We start from the raw sequence: 17,949 nt of genomic DNA on the forward strand, positions 1-17,949 counted from the left end.
GAACATGGACCCCCAAGGACCCCCACATAACCCTCACACTGATTAAACATATGTTAACTGCCATTTGTAGATGCTTTATTTTAAACCTTTAAACCTAAATAAAAGTTCTTGTCAAATTGAGTGTGGCTTCTTACTTTTTGTGATCCTTTGAGCAGCCAAATAAGAAGCCCTCTGTGCTTTTTCTGAGGTTGCAGTCAGGTTCACCATTTGTGTTTTCTGGCGGATGTAAAATCCTTTGTTTTGTCTCAGTAGGCTTTGTTATCAGATGACGCTTTAGCTTGATGGACTTCATGGCTTCACATGAAGACACACAACACATTTTGGTCTTCCGTCGCATTTCTTAATAAAACCAAACTCGGTGTAGCTTTCATCACAGTTTAGCTGGTTTGGGCCAAGCATCACTTGATGAAGTGGACATGCTTAAATATTTGTCCATTGTTGCTAGCTGGACCTGCTCACCAAATGCATCCTGATAAAAGTGACTGATGCGTGAGGAGTGACAGGTGTACAGGATATCTCACAATCATATCTGAGTTTTTATTGGCCCAAAGCTGACGTATGTGGGAGTCATTGGTTTAGCAGGAAGATGAGAAACACCAGACTCAACAATCCGGACGACCTGAAGGCTGACATCAGAGCAACCTGGACTTCCAAATACCCCAGCAGTGCCACAGACTGATGCCACATTATATTGATGCAGTAATTTGTGCAAAAGGAGTCCTCACCAGGTGCTGAGTGCATAAATTAACATAATTTTCAAGGTCAACACTTCTGTATTATAACTCAATTTTTCTAATCATATTTTTGTGAGCTGTAAGTTGTAATCATTAAGATTTAAACAAGGCATTTGTGAAATAATTAATTTTGTGTTTTATAAGTCTATTATATTTAGGAGTTTCACTTTTTGAATTGAATTAAGTGGGGAAATGATCTTTTGTCGTTATATTCTTTTTTAATGGGCCTGTATGTTGTGTGGAGGGGCTTCAATATTCTGCTGACCTATTTTCCACCAATGATATTACACACATGAGTGATATAAGTATCAATGATGCAATTTATCAACTGCTTCTACAGCTAAAGGCTCACACTAATACATGCAGTCTTGAGATAACTGGCAGTACTGCACTATGGAGTCTAGAGCAGGGCATTTAAAAAAAATATATATATATATATCCAGTAGATGGCGTACTTGTGCTCTAAATTACAGGTGAATATCTGTGTGAATCTGCGAATCTGTATTTTTAAAAATCCCACAATACACAAAGACCTAAGCCCAGTTACAAAAAATCTGAACAGTTCTACAGTATTAGATCACACACATATTTTCGTGGAATAGATTCTCAACCAGAGCGATAATGATTCTCTGATTTGACCAAGCCAAAGGCTTATATTAAGGATAAAAATGTCCTAAAGCAGCATTATTCCCAAAGCCAATTTAGCACTTATTGCTAACCCAAGTTTAAACAAATGTTGATGTCTTTAAAGGGACTTTTAGCTTTTCCGCATTATCAACAATCACCAACGTTCGAGAAATGGAACACTCTTCATTTCCCGGTAAATTCAATGTTAGGCTAGGCATGTTTTCTCGATGCAAATTCTGTTGATTATTTACGTCAGAACTTTAGCACGTAGTCCTCAGTTTCATACCCAGCCAAAGAAAACGTTGCATCTTCATGGCTGATGAATTTTGCCTACTTGACTAGCTTGTTCAGCTTGGCCATGTGTAAAATTTAAATAACAGTCCTCAACCCGTTACGACATGCCAACATTTCACACTTAACAGACAAGCATTAGTTTTGTTTCACAAGTTTTTTTTTCTACGTCAGATGACTGAGTCGTGCTCTGACGTCATCATCCTTCACGGAAGTCAGCGCGTTGATGGTGGCGGCCTCGTCAGCCTAGCATCAGGAAGAGGATGTTTGCTTCAAGTCAGGGGATAATAGCACCTGTTTCTATGCATTTATAATCAATTAAGCCACCTTAGAGTTTTTCTGTAGAGCCTGCTTGGAGGTAGACAGCACATTCCTTCACCTGGAGCCGCCCTCTGTGAGCGTGAAGCAGGGCGCTGGGTAAAATGTCCCTGTTCCAGTCGGCACTGGATTTCCTAGCCGGGCCCGGCTCGGTTGGGGCAGCCAGCCGAGACCAGAATGATTTCGTCGGACAGGTGGTGGAGCTCGGAGATATGAAACTGAGGATCAAGAGGGTTATTGCAGAAGGTGAGATGGTGTACCTATGCCAGAAATGTTGATACATGTTGTGCGGGTAGCTAACTGAACTAGCAGTTAGGCTAGCTAAGAGACTACTTCTACTGTAGTGAATGACAGTACCGTGTTCCACTGCAGGGCTATGAGTCACCAAAAACACCAGTTGATAATTTTGTTTCAGGCAGGTGATGTCCAGATTTTATGATTTGTTAAACACTTATAACTTTATGTTGTTTTCGTTGAGCTGTAAGTTACAGTCAGATGTTACAGCAAACATGAAAACAACGTTTCCCCGTCTAAGAACTCTCAGCTACTTATTGTTAGCAACATACCTCTAACCTTTTCATCGGGCTTGGTGGAAAGACCTGTTTGTCCCGAGAAAAGGTTTTTCTAACAGCGATCCATCCTGTGGAAGAGTTTAAAGTGGAACATTCAAGTAATACATGGTTAACAGGATACCACGAGGACTCATTTTGAATGTTAATTACCCAAACAGTCAAACCGACGCATCTGCAGAGCTTTGCAGAATACTGTCTTCTGTTAGGGATTTGAGTCCTGCTACTTACTCCCCTTTACATATGTATTTACGATTGATTTTATGAGAAGAGGTTAAGATTTTTCTTAAGCATGCTTAAATAAGTCTGGTGTTTATTTTTTATTTCCAGTTAACTGCTGTCTTAAATCAAAGATGATTTTAAGCCGTTTTGTCTTTTTTATCTAAAGGAAGCCAAAGGTGCAACAATGAGAACAAAGCAGGTAAAATACAAACCAAGAAGACCAAGATTAAGCTAATAAAAATCATAAAATCTCTTAAGTGCCCACTCATGTTTTCCCACATAACTGCCCCCATATTCTTTGCTGTTAAATTCACAGGAACGGCTTTCTGTGTTGCATTGCTATCGGACAGTTTATCCAAGATTGAATCTGAAAGGTCTCCTCTAAAAGGACACATGAACTCACAGCTCAGGTTTCTCTTCTCTGGTGTTGAGCAGGGATTGTTACCCTTGGCGGGACAATCTTGCTACATCATCTGCCTTAACTATTCACTGGTAGAGCACAATGTGAACAATTCAGATTAACTAACCTCAAATACATTTTAAATGCAATAGAGAAAATATCTATAGATTTACATTGGTAGGCAAGGAAAATTACAATGAGTAGTTGAGTGTACAACATAATTTTAGCTTTATTAGACCAGCAGGTTAGGGGTGATGGCTCATAGCGTTGGTTCACTTGGTCTTGAATAGAGATGCACCAATTGTGATAATCAGGGCAGATGGTTGGATGAACAAGATGATTGGCGTATAGTTTTTTAAAATGATGTTGATGGATTGAGCTAATCAGAGAACCGGTTCTCAGTTCCTATCCCTATTTTTCATTATGTATTGCTTTTTCTTCACGTGTTACAAACTTTGTGTCTCAGATCTGTCTCAGAAAGTGTGCAAACTCACAGTACACTTGTTTTCTAGCTTGCAAGAAACACCCTATACACATTTGTGCACTCATCACTATTTGCTGATTTATCAGTGTTTGTTAACATAGGATGCACAATAGTAATAAACTGATGTCATATGTCAATAAGCTTAACATATTAATTTTAGTACAGAAGAGACTTTTGGTTCTTAAAAAAGTTAATGTATATATTTTTATCATGAAGTTGGCATGTGTTTGACATGTTTTAGATAACACTCTAAAATATTCAAATTCTTGTAGTAAACTAGTTGATTTAAAAATTTTAGAAATAACAGATTTATTATCAAAATCACTTAATGCTAAAAAATTTCTCTTCATCAGAACAGCACTGTTTGTCAGCTGTACCTTCAGCCCCCCTTTATTTGGAAATTGATGACTGTGTCTAACAAATAGTTTCATCACTTTGAGCACAAAGAAACAGTGTTTGATGGGAGCGGTATTTACTGTAATTCAAAAGAGCACATTACCATGTCCAATTTTCACAACTCTTATGCATTCCCGATTTATGAGTACGGACAGTGCCTTTCTTTAAAATGTAGTTATGCAGGCTTTATTAAAGCCATTAGAGCTGATGAAAACATTCAACCGTTGAAGCTTAAAAAGGATTTCCAAAATTGATTAAGGGAGTGATTGTCAATGTCTTTACTACAACCTATGTTATCAAACAGAGAAATGCACACAATAATTCACTATGATCATATGTTTCATCAAGTTGAGGTGATTGCCAATTCGTGGTCCTAAATGTTGGTAATGAGAAGCTACAAGAGGCATAAGAATTATAAAGTCTGTGATAATTTTACACAAAAAATTGCCTTTTTCCAACTTGCATCCTGCCATTTGAAAGGTATCTGTTGTATTCCCTCGCTAAGATCTCTGGTAGAGGAGCACAAAGGACGCCTGTATCCTATTGTTCTGTTTTTTAAGCACCATGACTGGCTTTTCTGTCTAACCGGACTTTGGCAGATAGACAGAGATCATTAAAGGTTTCTTTGACTTAAGAGAATGTGGATAGTCACAGACTTTTGTCAGTAAATTTAGGCCAGTCAGTGCAGAAGTTTTGATTATTATCATGGTAACATGACCAGAATTTCACATCCACAGAGAGATTAAAATGTTCACATAATGAGACAGGGTTTCCTTCTTTCTTTGGATTTAATACCGTCTTTTAGCAGGTGAAACATTGGAAACACCAGTGGTTTCTTTAGCCAGAGAGCGAGAGTGGATAAGCTGCACTGTATACACTCTGTTCCTGGTATGCGTTGGTTATCTGGGCAGAGGAAATGGAGCCTTTCACATTTCACTGGCTCCTTTTTCCAGTATGAACAGAGGAAGACATTCGACCCCCACAGGGAAGGTGTGCGTTCTTGAAGAAAAGTGACTAGAAATTCTCATAAATGTTGTTTAAAGGGCAATGAAAGATGTATTTGTTTGAGAGTTTGTTGTGTGAAGAATGTTTGCTCAAAGGAAATGTATGTCCTAGGCTCAAAAAGTCAATAAAAGCAGTTTTCTGTGCTACTGTTGTGTGACCATTAGATTGCTAGTTTCAGTTCAAGTCAGGGTTAAAAAATCAGGACCTTCAAGAGAAAAATCAGTGCACACGTCTGGCCATACTTCCCTGTGTACATAAAGCTTTAGAGATTAGAATGTGGAGTGTGCTTATTCAGGTTTTCACAGACCAAAGCTTGGTCGTTGATTTACTCATCACTATGGTAACCCCTTCTTGGTCTTGTTGGGACTGTGGTTTGCTAAATCCTTTTTTGGTGTGCACATAGAACTTGAGTTCACAAACCCATGAGCCACACTGACTTCTAAACCCTGAAAGTACAAAACAAATCATTCAAAAGAAAGAACATTTGAGTTACTGTATATATAAGTATGATTTATTTGTATTGGTATTTATGTTTTCATGAAATTATAGAAGCAATATACTGACTTTTTGTTGATTTAACCTTATTCAACCCTTAGCCACTGGGCTCATGGTAGCCCTGTGAAAGACAAGAGATCACAAATGATTTTGTTTCCTCCCTTACATTAGATTAGTTCTGTATTACCCACAGTTCAGGTTTCAGCCACACCTTGCTAATAAACTAATAAGCCAGTGAGGTATGGCTTATTAGCTGCCTTCAAGTGAGACTGGATAGCTAACTTGTGGTTGAAAGTGGCATTTTTTCTTTTCAGCAAAGCTCTATAGCCCCAACTTTACCATTGCAGTTGCCTGGTGACCTGTAGATAATATTGTGATTTACTTGTCAACTTTCAGTTTTAAATATTTAATGTTTAGAGGAGAACAGATTGTAAAAATTACTCAGCATCCCCACTAATTAGGACAAATTCCAGTACAATGTTTAATATAACAATTTAGCTAATGGCTGATACTGGTGCTGATGTTTAAGATTTTAACTGTTTCTGTTAACACACAAAACTCTTCAAACAGGTCCCATCTTCTGTCCTATTAAAAACCTCTTCTCTAATTCAGAATTAAGTTGTGCAGAATACCAGTATTGAATTAATGTAAAACAGCAGATAAACATTTACGACTAACAACTGTTCATGCCCACATTACTTGCTATGGGCAGATATCAGTCGATACCAAAGTTTCACTGGTTATTCTTGTTATACTAAAATGTTTGGAAGTGTGTGGCAGGGTGCGGTTAGAGGTTTTAGAAAGCAAAGTTATATCAATAAACCATGTATGAGAAATCAGCTATTGGAAGTCAGATATTAGGGTATGGTCTATTTAAAATACAGTCATTCATTTCCAAGAATCATCAAACACAGTGCTCTATATCACTGTAATAAAATTATTTAAAAGCCCTCATAGCTGTTTGGTATTCAGTTAACTTCAGCACCACATTTGCCTTCCACATCATCGAGAAGTGCTCAGAAGTTTTAGTTGAGACTATGTGAATTTTCTCAATTCTTTTGTCACCTTTGGTTTGACAACACAGAATTCCCCAAACACTGGAGTAAGTAAAAAATAAGATTCTGTTCATATGAATAGGAATGCACAATATCATGAGCATCATATCAGTATAGTAGATATTAGCTAATCTGTATCGGCAGATATGAAAATTTCCACCAAAATTATTTACACTTCTTACATTGGCTGTATGTACAGATAACTTAGTGGAGTTGTAGACTGGACCAACAGACCTACCTACAGTTCCTTTGAAAAGTATTCACCCCCTGGATGTTTTACCATTTTAATTTCATAGATTAATCATAGGTATAGGTCTCAAACAGGCTTGCACATCTAGACACTACAATTTTTCTCCATTCTTCTTTGTAAAATTGCTCAAGCTCTGTCAAGTTGCACAGGGGTTAGGCGTGAACAGCCCTTCTCAAGTCCAGCCCAAATTTTCTGTTGGACTGATGTCTGGGCTTTGACTTGGCCACTCCAGAAGATTCACCATGTTGTCTTAAACCATCTCTGTAGCTTTTGCTTTATGTTTTGGGTTAGGTCATGTTGGAGGATAAATCTTCTCCCAAGTTGTAGTTCTCTTGCAGACTGAATAAGATTGTCCTCCAGGATTTTCCTATATTTTGCTACTTTAACTTTACCCTCCACTTTTATAAGCCTTCCATGGCCAGCTGCCGAGAAGCATTCCCACAGCATGATGCTGCCACCGTGCTAAACAGTGTGGATGGTGTGTTTTGTCATCTGCCAAACATAGCATCTTGTCTTCTGGCCAAAAGCACCATTTTGGTAACTCCTTCGTAGTCATAGATGTCTTGGTGGCCTTTCTCACTTGTCTCCTTCTTGCACACTCACTCAGTTTGTGAGGACGGCCTGATCCAGGCAGATTTACATATTTGCCATATTCCTTGCATTTCTTGATGATGGATTTAACTGAACTCTGGGGGATGTTCAGTGCCTTGGATTTTTTTTGTATCCATTCTCTGACTTAAACTTTTCAATAACCTTTTCTCTGAGTTGCTTGGAGCGTTCTTTTGTCTTCCTGGTGTTATGGTAGCCAAGAATACTGGTTAACCAGTGACTGGACTTTCCTCATACTTTAAAGTGTGTGTTCTAAGGGCTGAAGTTTGTTGCTTGTTAGCTTTATACTTTAAAATGTGTTTTAGGGACTGAAGTTTTACGTCTTAACTACGTTCATATATCGTACTGGCCAATATTAATTCGCAAATATCAGCATATCGGATATCGCCAAAAATCCAATAGCGTTCATTCATCCCTGCATATTGCTGTGCTGTGATATTGACCTTCATCATACACTGCCTTGTAAAGCAATGTTACCACTGTTTGGTTTGAAAGTTGTATAGTTTTGTTGGGTTTTTTGTGACTGTTTTTCATTCTCTTGTTCTCACTTTATGTAACAACACAGCTTAAAAAACCAGACCTTGTGGCTGAACTCTAGATAGTGATAGCGTCATCCATTGCATCACACCATTCTGGACATAATGTGCCAGTGTGATAAAATGACCATCATTACTCTTGCACATTTAAGGGAAACAGAACAGCCACTACAAATCAGGCTATATGACTCCATCATCATTGTGCAATTTCTACAATACAAGATGTTGATGTATCATTTAAGGAGCTTAAGAGTGCTTGTACTGTTTGTGTAGATGTAATCACTGTTGACTTCTTTGTTCTGCCTTTTTTTCAGGTGGATTTGCTTTTGTGTATGAAGCCCAGGACATGAGCAGTAATAAAGACTATGCCCTTAAGGTAATATAAAGATTTATTAACTGACAAAATTCTCCTTATCACTGCTTGTCACATGTTGAGCCACTTTTCACAGTGTCTGGGGTGTCTTAAAAAGTATTAAAAGATGATAAATCAATTAAGCAAAAATGAAGGCTGTTAAACGAATAAAGAAGTCTTAAATGCAAGACTGTTAACTCTTAGCTGTTCTACTTTTAAGTTTTAACTGCAGTGCAAAACTTTTAAATCAGTACTTCTATACTGTGGCCACCTATGAAGAAAAATCAGACCCTCCATTGCCAGCTGCATTATGGTTTCAAACCAATGTCTTTTTTTCTCGTGGTCTATAATATAGACTTTATACATAATCACAAAATGCTTCAAGAAAGCTTAATTTGCAGATGATTTTTTTCTTTTCTGTGTTGTCACATTTTTATCTTACAGTCAGTACAAAACACATACGCTAGTGTTGCTGATGTAACAGGTTAGAAATTGAAGAAGCAGTAGGGTCTTTAAATGTATGAAGAGGGGCTTTAAATTTAATGTCAGTCTTTCTGTCCAAACCCTGCTTTCACACTGTACCTTCTCTTATTGCACATTCATCCATTCATATATTTGCTGAGAGGCGTAGCAGTGTTTATGAATGATATGCTAAATCAGTGGTCCTGAATTGGTAGTTTGGGACCCAAAAATGGATTGCAGAGCTTTTCTCCATGGGTTGCTAATGTGTGCCTGGAATAAGTGGCAAAAGTATTACGATGAACGGAAGCCCTAAAGGGACAAACAGCCGTATTTTATTTTTCTGTGACAACAAGTAAAGTTTGGCTGTTTTCTTCAGATCTCAAAGCCTTTATTTCTTTATTTGGGCAGGGTATCAAAACTTATTTTCTTTTAGTAATGTGTTAATTTCTCAAGATCTCTAGAAAGAGTGTTAGCAAAAATCTATGCATGGATGTTCTCCCAGGGCTTCTGTATTGATGTGCTTTTTCAACATATTTGTTTTGTCCCATCTCTTTTTCCAATCATGTTTCGCTCCATGTACAGTCCAAACAGCAGCATTTTTTCCTAAAATGCATTTTAATGGTTAAAGTTTTTCTGATAAATAATGGTCATGATTTCTCATACAGGAGGAGGTTGTGGGTTCTGAGGCCAGACCTGTCGCGAGTCACTGCAGTTAAACATTACCTCTGTCTAGATTTTCTTTTGGCAGTCTACATGATTCTTTGTATTCTACATGTAATATAAGAAATAAAAGGAAATAACTGCCTGTATTGTACTGGTATGCAGCATGTACCACATTATGACTGGACTTTAACATCCTTGTGAATTTCACAGTATAACACAGGGAGAACTTTTGCCCTTTTCTTATTTATACAGTACGCTCTGAAAACCACATATTTTGAAAGAGTATAATGTGGAAACTTCAGCTCCTGCCATGCAGTCAGTCATTGTTTAGGACTAACTTTACTGGAGATGGCACAGATATAGTTATGTATGGACCATCTGCTATCTCTTTTATTATTCTGGCCATCTTGTATGCATGATGCCTAACTATGCTTTTGTGTTGTTTTTTTAAAGTTAAGCAAGTAATTGCATTTACATTGAAATTATAAGAGTACACAACAGAAATTAAGGTGAAGCATATAGCTACTCAATAGCAGCATCAATTTGATGGAAACAAGCCATAGAAAACTTGATGTCATAAATATTAGACACACTGGGATGGTGTTTTCTTGCCAGCATATATTATGCGTTCTCTCTGTCACGGTCTGAACCCAGAAAGAGTTGTGAGATGGTTAAAAAAGCCATTTAACTTCAATAGAGACCAGATAATGTGATAATGTCGTATCCTGCTTTTCTTGGCATCACCTCCACTCTCATGTTAGGTATGCTTTATTAAAATTATGTAGGGATTATGTGTCCCCATATTTCAGAACAACAACAAACCAATGGTCTGTGTGCATGCTTGTTTCAGAGGTTGCTGTCCAACGAGGAGGAGAAGAACAAGGAAATCATACAGGAAGTCTGCTTCATGGTATCCTTTATCGTTTCCAGACTGTCACAGAAGAAGATCTTTTTTCTCTAAGACCTAAGAGCTTTTATGTTTTAACATCAAGCAGAAATAGAACATGTGGCAAAGGCTTTCACTTCTCACACAAAACTTTGCAAGATTTGGAAATGGCAACACCACATACTACTAGAATGGGCAATAAATACAGCACACTAATATTTAAACTTAAAGCAAAAAGTAAGGAAATTTGTGTTTGGTACACTATTTCTTTGTTGTAACAATGCTTCTTAGTTGTAAATCTTATACCGTTGAAAAGTCTGTTTAATACCCTTTTAAATTATGCCACATTTGTAAGGATCATGCATTTGTGGGATGAGCAGCAGAGCTGAGTATGTGGGTTGCGCCCATGAAATGTGCCAAATCTTCTCTGCCAGTGCCAAACAGCTTATTTTGCTGTTGCTATTGCCTTTTGTTTTGAGCTTCTGGTACCCCCAGGTGCCTGTGAGCATGGGCCCTGCTACAGTGGTCAGCAGATGTCTGCGTCAAGATTTGGCATGCCACGTTTGACTGACCAGAATCAGAATCAGCTGTTTGGCAATGGCAGAGAAGATTTGGCACATCTTTCATGGGTGCAACCCACATACTCAGCTCTGCTGCTCATCCAAATTTCCTTACTTTTTGTTTTAAGTTTATTTACAGTGTTTCACTTTATAGTAGCATCATATTTACACAAAAGTAGACACTTATTTTGGTAACCAAATTAGAGGACTTTGTAAAAGATTAAGGAAAGTATAATATATCAACACATTTAGATATAAGTTAACTTTTTTTCTCGCTGTACAGATCACATTATAGCACAATATTGGTGAAGTCCTAGCCACTGTGACTGTATTTATTTATTTATTATGATACATTCAGCTGTGTTGGGAAGTCTTTAATTTTATAATGTATGGGTTTTCATCAAAGAGGTTACTCAGACAGTGAGCCAAACAAACAAACCTTTTGACCCAGAGCTGAAAATGCTGGGAAATCTTTTGTGTAGTCAGTCAGTGTCTGTTTCATGCTGTTCAGCACACTGTGGAGGCACAGGCTGTTTGTTAGCAAGCACTATGTATTCAGGTTCTGCCAAACCATTCTGTTTTAGAACTCGTGCCATGAATGCTGATGTGGTAAAAAATATTTTTGAAGTTTCTATCACCCAACCATGCACTCTGATGCTCTAAGGTTTGAAAATGGATGGAATACTTGTCCATTTTAAAGAGCAGGAGATGTACCTTGACCCTTTTGCTCTGCAGAAAAAGCTGTCGGGTCATCCCAACATGGTTCAGTTCTGCTCAGCTGCCTCCATCAGTAAAGAGGAGTCAGACACCGGGCAGGCAGAGTTCCTGATCCTTACTGAGCTGTGTAAAGGTAAAAACACAACATTCATCCCCCCAGAGATACTTTTTCTCAAATGTATTTTGCTTACTCTTCCTTGTTCCCACTGCTGAATCAGAGCTGACTCATTCAGTTGTTAATCTGAAGCAACAGAGCCAATTCTCTGTAACTTTTACCCAAAGGCTTTGTGTTGAAACAGTTTCTCGTCTGCGGCCTTTTCCACTTCCTGATTTACTTCCTCTCTGTTCAGTTTTTCTGTTCATTTACGACAGCTGTTGATTCATTCAGTATTTATTTCTCAGCCTTGTAAGATAAGAACTCTTAATTTACCCCTGCAAATAATTAATTTACATTTCAAACATTTATTTGGTGTTTATAAAGCTTGTTTTTATTTTTTGATTAAGTATTTTATTGCACAACACTTTAATCTAAATCATGAGTCACTGCACACAACTCACATTTAAAACCGACTGGAAAAGACGGTGTTACTATCACTTTGACTGTAGATTCATTCATTCATTCATCCATTTGTTTATCTCTTCACTCTTAGGTCAGTTGGTGGACTTTATCAAGCGGGTTGAGCAGAGAGCTCCCCTGTCATGTGACACTGTGCTGAAAATCCTCTACCAGACGTGCCGCGCCGTGCAGCACATGCACAAACAGAAGCCTCCAATTATACACAGAGACCTCAAGGTTTGACTGTCCTTGATAACTGTATGTGTAAATAATCTCTCAATAATCTGATGAGTGATGTAGTATCTTAATGTGCAGATATCCAGAATGACTGAATAACAAAAGAACTCTTCCATAGAGACATATTTTGTAAAAACAATTCTGTATTCTTACCAACAACATCTGATAATTAAGGAGCTATTTAATCATTATGTGGCAGTTAGATGTGTCTTAGTAACCCACTGCTTTCTTGCTGTGCTGCAGATTGAGAACCTCTTGATTAGTAACCAGGGCACCATCAAGCTGTGTGACTTTGGCAGCGCCACCACAGTGTCACATTACCCAGACTACAGCTGGTCTGCACAGAAGAGGTCCATGGTGGAGGATGAGGTACAAACATAAACATGCAGAGACACACAAAAAAAATCAGTTCAGTAATTTTATTATATACCCCTTTTTTATTTTACCCTATATCCTATTCTTTTATAAAGTAGCATTGTCCAAGACAGCATTACTAAAGTCCTTCACAGAGCAAAATTATAATGAAATGAATTAAAATCACACAACATGAAATATGGTTTATAAGTGGCACTTGTAAGGTAATACGGATAACTTTATTTGTATAGCACTTTAAAAAACAAGAGTTTACAAAGCGCTTTAAAATACAGAAAAACAAAGCAGAGAAACCCAAAACAAAAGAGAAAGATGGCAAAACACCATCAGATACCCTAACAACAGCAAGAGAATGATCAAGGTAGAAGAATCTAAACAAAATCGAAACCCAACCTACATATTAAGCATTAAGAACAAAAAACATTAAGAAAGCAAAAATTGTAAAGGAAACATTACTGAAGTGATACAAGTGTCAAAAGGGTTAAAACAAAAACCAGTAAGATCAGCTGAATAAAGAATTTAAGATCATTGTTAATAGATAATCAAAACAGTAAGAAGAATAAAAGGAATTTAAACATGAATGATGATAGTTAAAGATAATAATAAATGGATAAGAAGAGTGAAAGGTATTAAAACATGCTAAAATAAATAAATACAAATATAATAATGATAATGACAAACCGATTTCAATAGGGCTCTCACACCCTCGGTGCTAAAAGGAATAAGAAGAAGATATCACATAAAAGCAAGTCTATAAAAAAGTTTTGAGAAATGACTTAAAAGCGGTGACTGTTCTTCACTCCTTTTCTCCTCAGGCAGGTTGTTCCAAAGTCAAGTTGCCCTGATAGAAAAAAGCCCCATCACCTTTAGTTTTAAGTCTCGACTTTGCAACGACCAGGAGGTTCCCACCTCAGAATCTAGGGGTTGTCCACGTACGTGGTTAAAAGTTCTATTATACAGATTCAATCCTGACCCTTTAGTGCTTTAAAAGTAATGACTAAAGTCTTAAAATCAATTCTTAAACTAACAGGGAGCCAATACAAGAGTTTACAATTAAAAGTTTGATTCGGTGGTCTCTCAGAGGTAAACAAAAAAAGGTTTAATCCTGCCTTAATCCTGCCTTTCTATGTTATGAATCCTAGGTGTTCAGCAAAGAAAAAATGTGCAGTTTCTGTGCAGCTGGATGGCTCTTTCAGTACCTTCTGTTTCTTTCCGTGTGGAGGTTGCAATCCTGCAAGCTAACAGTACAGTGACTGAAGCCTCAACCACAGCCAACACTGATGGTTGTACAAGCCCACAGCCAATGAATTGTGCTGTTATTAATTTCTGCTGGTCACTTGTCTTTTCAATCATACCAGCACTCCAAAAGGTTTTTTTGCTTAATAGTAAACTACCATTTTCATTAAATACACGGTTACAACATAATGAGAAAGAAACTGTTCAGGAGTGCTGCTGCCAGCCAGTTCCATGCCCTATTGAGGCAAATATTTAATCCTGTTGAGTCACATGCAGTGTGATGATGGGGACTGATATTGTGGGAATAACAACATAAGTCTCAGCATTTTATCCTGGTATAAAGCCAAACTCTTAGATAATGAACAGTTATCAAAAGTGTGTCTTATGCACAGACTTTTATGGCTATCAAAGATTGAGCAGTGTTCAGCAACAGGTTTTGTGCAATCATTGGTCAAATAGTCTTTAGTCCTGTTTTTATAATCCTCCATGTTTATGAGAGAAACATGATTGAATAAATCTGTAGCTTATACCAATGAGAGGGAGTGAACACATAAAAGTACTTTTCCTGGAAACTTGGCAAGTTCAAGATAACATACATAGGAAGGTGTCTGCCCCTGGATGTTTTAGGAGTCAAAAGGGAACAAAATGTACTAATGCATCACTCTATGGTTGTATAAGAAAGACGGACTAACTCTCTCAAAGAACCTGCAAGAAAGCAAAGAAAACCAATGATAAATTGCAAGAAGCTTAACCATTAATCATTATTTTTCAGCCAAGAAAGGATTCAATTCATAAAAGATTATCTTTTAACTATTCCTCTTTCACTATACCAAATTAAGTCCCCCCAATCATAGCTCTTTTTGTTCACTTAACTGGGTCTTGAAATATTTGGTTCAAAGTGAAAATTTGTGACTGATTGCTTTTTTGTGTTTTATAAGACTGTAAAATGAATGTTGAGCCGCTGCTCAAACATTTCACACTACCCTATCTAAGGCACTATCAGTTTGTATGTGTCAGAAAAAAAACAACCTTGTGGTTCTGAATGTGTTTTCTTTATTTCTCTGTAAAAATAAATTCTTCAGGGAAAAAAAAAAACACCCAGAAGACATAGTTGATCATTGTAGCACAGGCGTTTTGATAGACAGGAACCAGAAGGCTTTGATTCAATTACCAGCTACAGGTCCAGGAAGCACTGATCAATCAGGTTAATTTTATTTATGTCATAAAACCAAACAGATGCAGAGTCTTACACAGGAGCCTTACCAAAGATGACCTCAGTTTGTTGGTCCGCAGAGACCCTGGCTTCTGTTTGTTTATTTATTGGTGAGCTGTTCACAGGCCAGTACTATAAAACAGATGCTTTATTTAGAGCTTTTAATGGTGCCCTTTGGTTTAGATATGTTTTAAATCTTTTTTTCAAATAACCTTTCATACCCAAAATGTTTAGAAAAAGAGTTAAATGCATCGCTGTCATTTATTTATATTTTCAAAGAAACAAAAATAATATCTTAAATAAACATTAGTCAGATAAGGCTGGCCACACACTACACGATTTTTAAATCTGAAATGATTTTTAAAAACATGTGAGACCACAGACACGAGGACAGTTTCAAACGATTTTACATCTTTAATCCTCCGAACACACACTGGACAACTCAGCCGGATGGATCACTGGAGACAACACACCAGCCAACCTGCGAACGATCTCCGATTAACACGTGATTTCAGAAAAAAACAAACAAACACAAACTTATTTGTCTGTTGATACCCTCTTGCTGTCCCTCCACAACTGGCTGCCCTGCCATACGTTATAGGTGCAGCAAAAAATCATAAAACAAAGGAAAGACTCGGGATGAAATCCTGGCTGGAATGAAGCTAAAGTTATGTTTATAGTTGGGAGCAGGGAAAGTATGTAGGATCCAGCTGGTGACGCTACCACGTCTGCACGCTCTCATTGGTTGTTGTGGATATGCCAACAGAGGCACCACGACCTAGAATTGTAAATATCAAACGTGTTTGATATTTACAATTCTGGGCCTGGGAGACTACAACGCGATTTGGAGCAGTAAAATAATCGGGTTTATAATCCTGTAGCGTATGGCTGGACTTAGTCGGAAGATTTAACAACAGCTGGGTTATTTGATCTGGTGGTATCATCTGCACCACGAAAGGTGGTCCAGCAGCTGTAATTTAATCTCTTTTTTCTCTTTTGTGTAGATCACAAGGAACACCACTCCAGCATACCGAACGCCAGAGATGATTGATCTCTACTCCAACTTCCCCATCAATGAGAAGCAAGACATCTGGGTGAGAGCTTTTGCCTTTTTTATTTTCATCCACGCATTTCACAGTTTCTGTTGGATTCAACAGCTGTTACACTTAAGATTTAATCACTTAATGAAAGACAGACTGACATCAAAATTAAGAATCATTATTTTACTGGATGATGCAGGTTTGACTCAGTGCCAAAGAATTTAGATTTAAGCAGTGTCAGTGAAATGGCAAATAATAATGCTAATAGTAATAGTAGAAAAATAAATCAGAGAAACGAATGCTATATCCTGAAGCCTTGGGAAAAAACTTATGGCTTTAAAAGAGGCAAAACAGTGGATTGTAATTTTAGACACTACCGAAACACAAAGGATTTTGTAGATCCAGTTTCTCCCACTGAGCTGTTTGGAAAAAACATTTTATCCCTTGCCGGTCATTTTTTTCCCTTTTTAAAGAAAGATGACTTGCAAGTTTCAAGATTTTCCTTTTCTCTCACATGCAGGCCTTGGGATGCATCCTCTACCTGTTGTGTTTTAAGCAGCATCCATTTGAAGAGGGGGCTAAGCTGCAAATCGTCAACGGAAAATACTCCATCCCTCAGAACGATGTCAAGTACACTGTGTATCATGACCTGATACGTATGTATCTTTATTCAACCTCATCTTTTATTTCCTTAAAGTCTACACAGTTAAATCTTTGGGTCAAATTCATAGTCCCCTCTAACTGACAGAAACATTCAGGAAAGCATCTCTACATGGCTGACTTAATAGTGCCTTGCTTCAGCTAATATAATTATCACACAACTCCACCTGGTGGGCAAATCAAATTTGGCCACCGCCTGAAGTTTAACTTCACTGTTGTACAAGTGGTCAAGAACTCGTTACACACTTTTTTTTAATGATTTTTTAATTTTTTATAATGTTTTTTTAATGGCCAAGTGGTAGGCCAACATGTTATTCTCACCCTCATAAACATTAACTATTACTTAAGATTTTTAATATTTCATTATTTTCACACTCTATCACCCTTCCTCCCCTCCTCTCGTTCAGGCTCCATGTTGAAGGTGAACCCTGAGGAGCGTCTGTCTATCACAGAGTTGGTCAACCAGCTCCAGGAGATAGCAGCAGCACGCAACGTCAATCCCAAGTCTCCCATTACAGAGGTAGATATGCGCATGATTGTGTTCTTGTCATTGAGAAAACGGGAAAAGTAGTAACACAGCTAAACTTCTTTGAACCTTCTCCACCATTAATTGAATGTGGTGTCTTTAGCCTATTGGCTGTGCTTTGTTGTTCTGTATGCTGCTTTTCAAACCTTTATCTTACAGAGAAAGTCATAAGTTTGTGGATTACAACTAAAGCAAACAGATGGTACAGTTTTTGGAACTTTTCTGAAGTTAACTTTGGCATAAACAACCTGATTTAGCAGCACATCCATGATGTCTGCCAGACTGTTGTCAGGACCAACACACAGCTTCTTCTTCCACTGTGTTTGTGCCTTAGCATGCCCTCACTTTGCTTATTTGGTGACACACACAGTTGCAAGCCCAAAGGAGCCTGTATTCCCTCCAGGCTCCTCTCTTCCCCCGCTGGCAGCACCCTATTGGCTCCAAAATGACAGAAAGACTTAGAGGTGAAAGAAAGTGA

At 37.8% G+C, this 17,949-nt stretch overlaps 1 protein-coding gene across 4 annotated transcripts in view; it reads left to right on the forward strand.

Moving 5' to 3' along the window:
• Window positions 1-1,867: 1,867 nt before the first annotated feature.
• Window positions 1,868-17,949, forward strand: part of gak (cyclin G associated kinase) — a 33,118-nt gene continuing 17,036 nt past the window's right edge. For 2 of the 4 annotated variants that reach the window (XM_041787088.1, XM_041787089.1), the window contains exons 1-10: window positions 1,868-2,216; window positions 2,928-2,960; window positions 8,306-8,367; window positions 10,319-10,378; window positions 11,650-11,764; window positions 12,282-12,424; window positions 12,668-12,793; window positions 16,250-16,339; window positions 16,806-16,941; window positions 17,353-17,465. In XM_041787088.1, coding sequence (XP_041643022.1) covers window positions 2,075-2,216; window positions 2,928-2,960; window positions 8,306-8,367; window positions 10,319-10,378; window positions 11,650-11,764; window positions 12,282-12,424; window positions 12,668-12,793; window positions 16,250-16,339; window positions 16,806-16,941; window positions 17,353-17,465 — 1,020 coding nt within the window. In that variant the 5' untranslated portion in view covers window positions 1,868-2,074. The remainder of the gene's footprint in view (window positions 2,217-2,927; window positions 2,961-8,305; window positions 8,368-10,318; window positions 10,379-11,649; window positions 11,765-12,281; window positions 12,425-12,667; window positions 12,794-16,249; window positions 16,340-16,805; window positions 16,942-17,352; window positions 17,466-17,949) is intronic. The other 2 variants (XM_041787090.1, XM_041787091.1) reach the window with 1 other exon arrangement.

This window comes from Cheilinus undulatus, linkage group 5 (genome assembly GCF_018320785.1).
Source record: "Cheilinus undulatus linkage group 5, ASM1832078v1, whole genome shotgun sequence".
Classification (NCBI taxonomy): domain Eukaryota; kingdom Metazoa; phylum Chordata; class Actinopteri; order Labriformes; family Labridae; genus Cheilinus; species Cheilinus undulatus.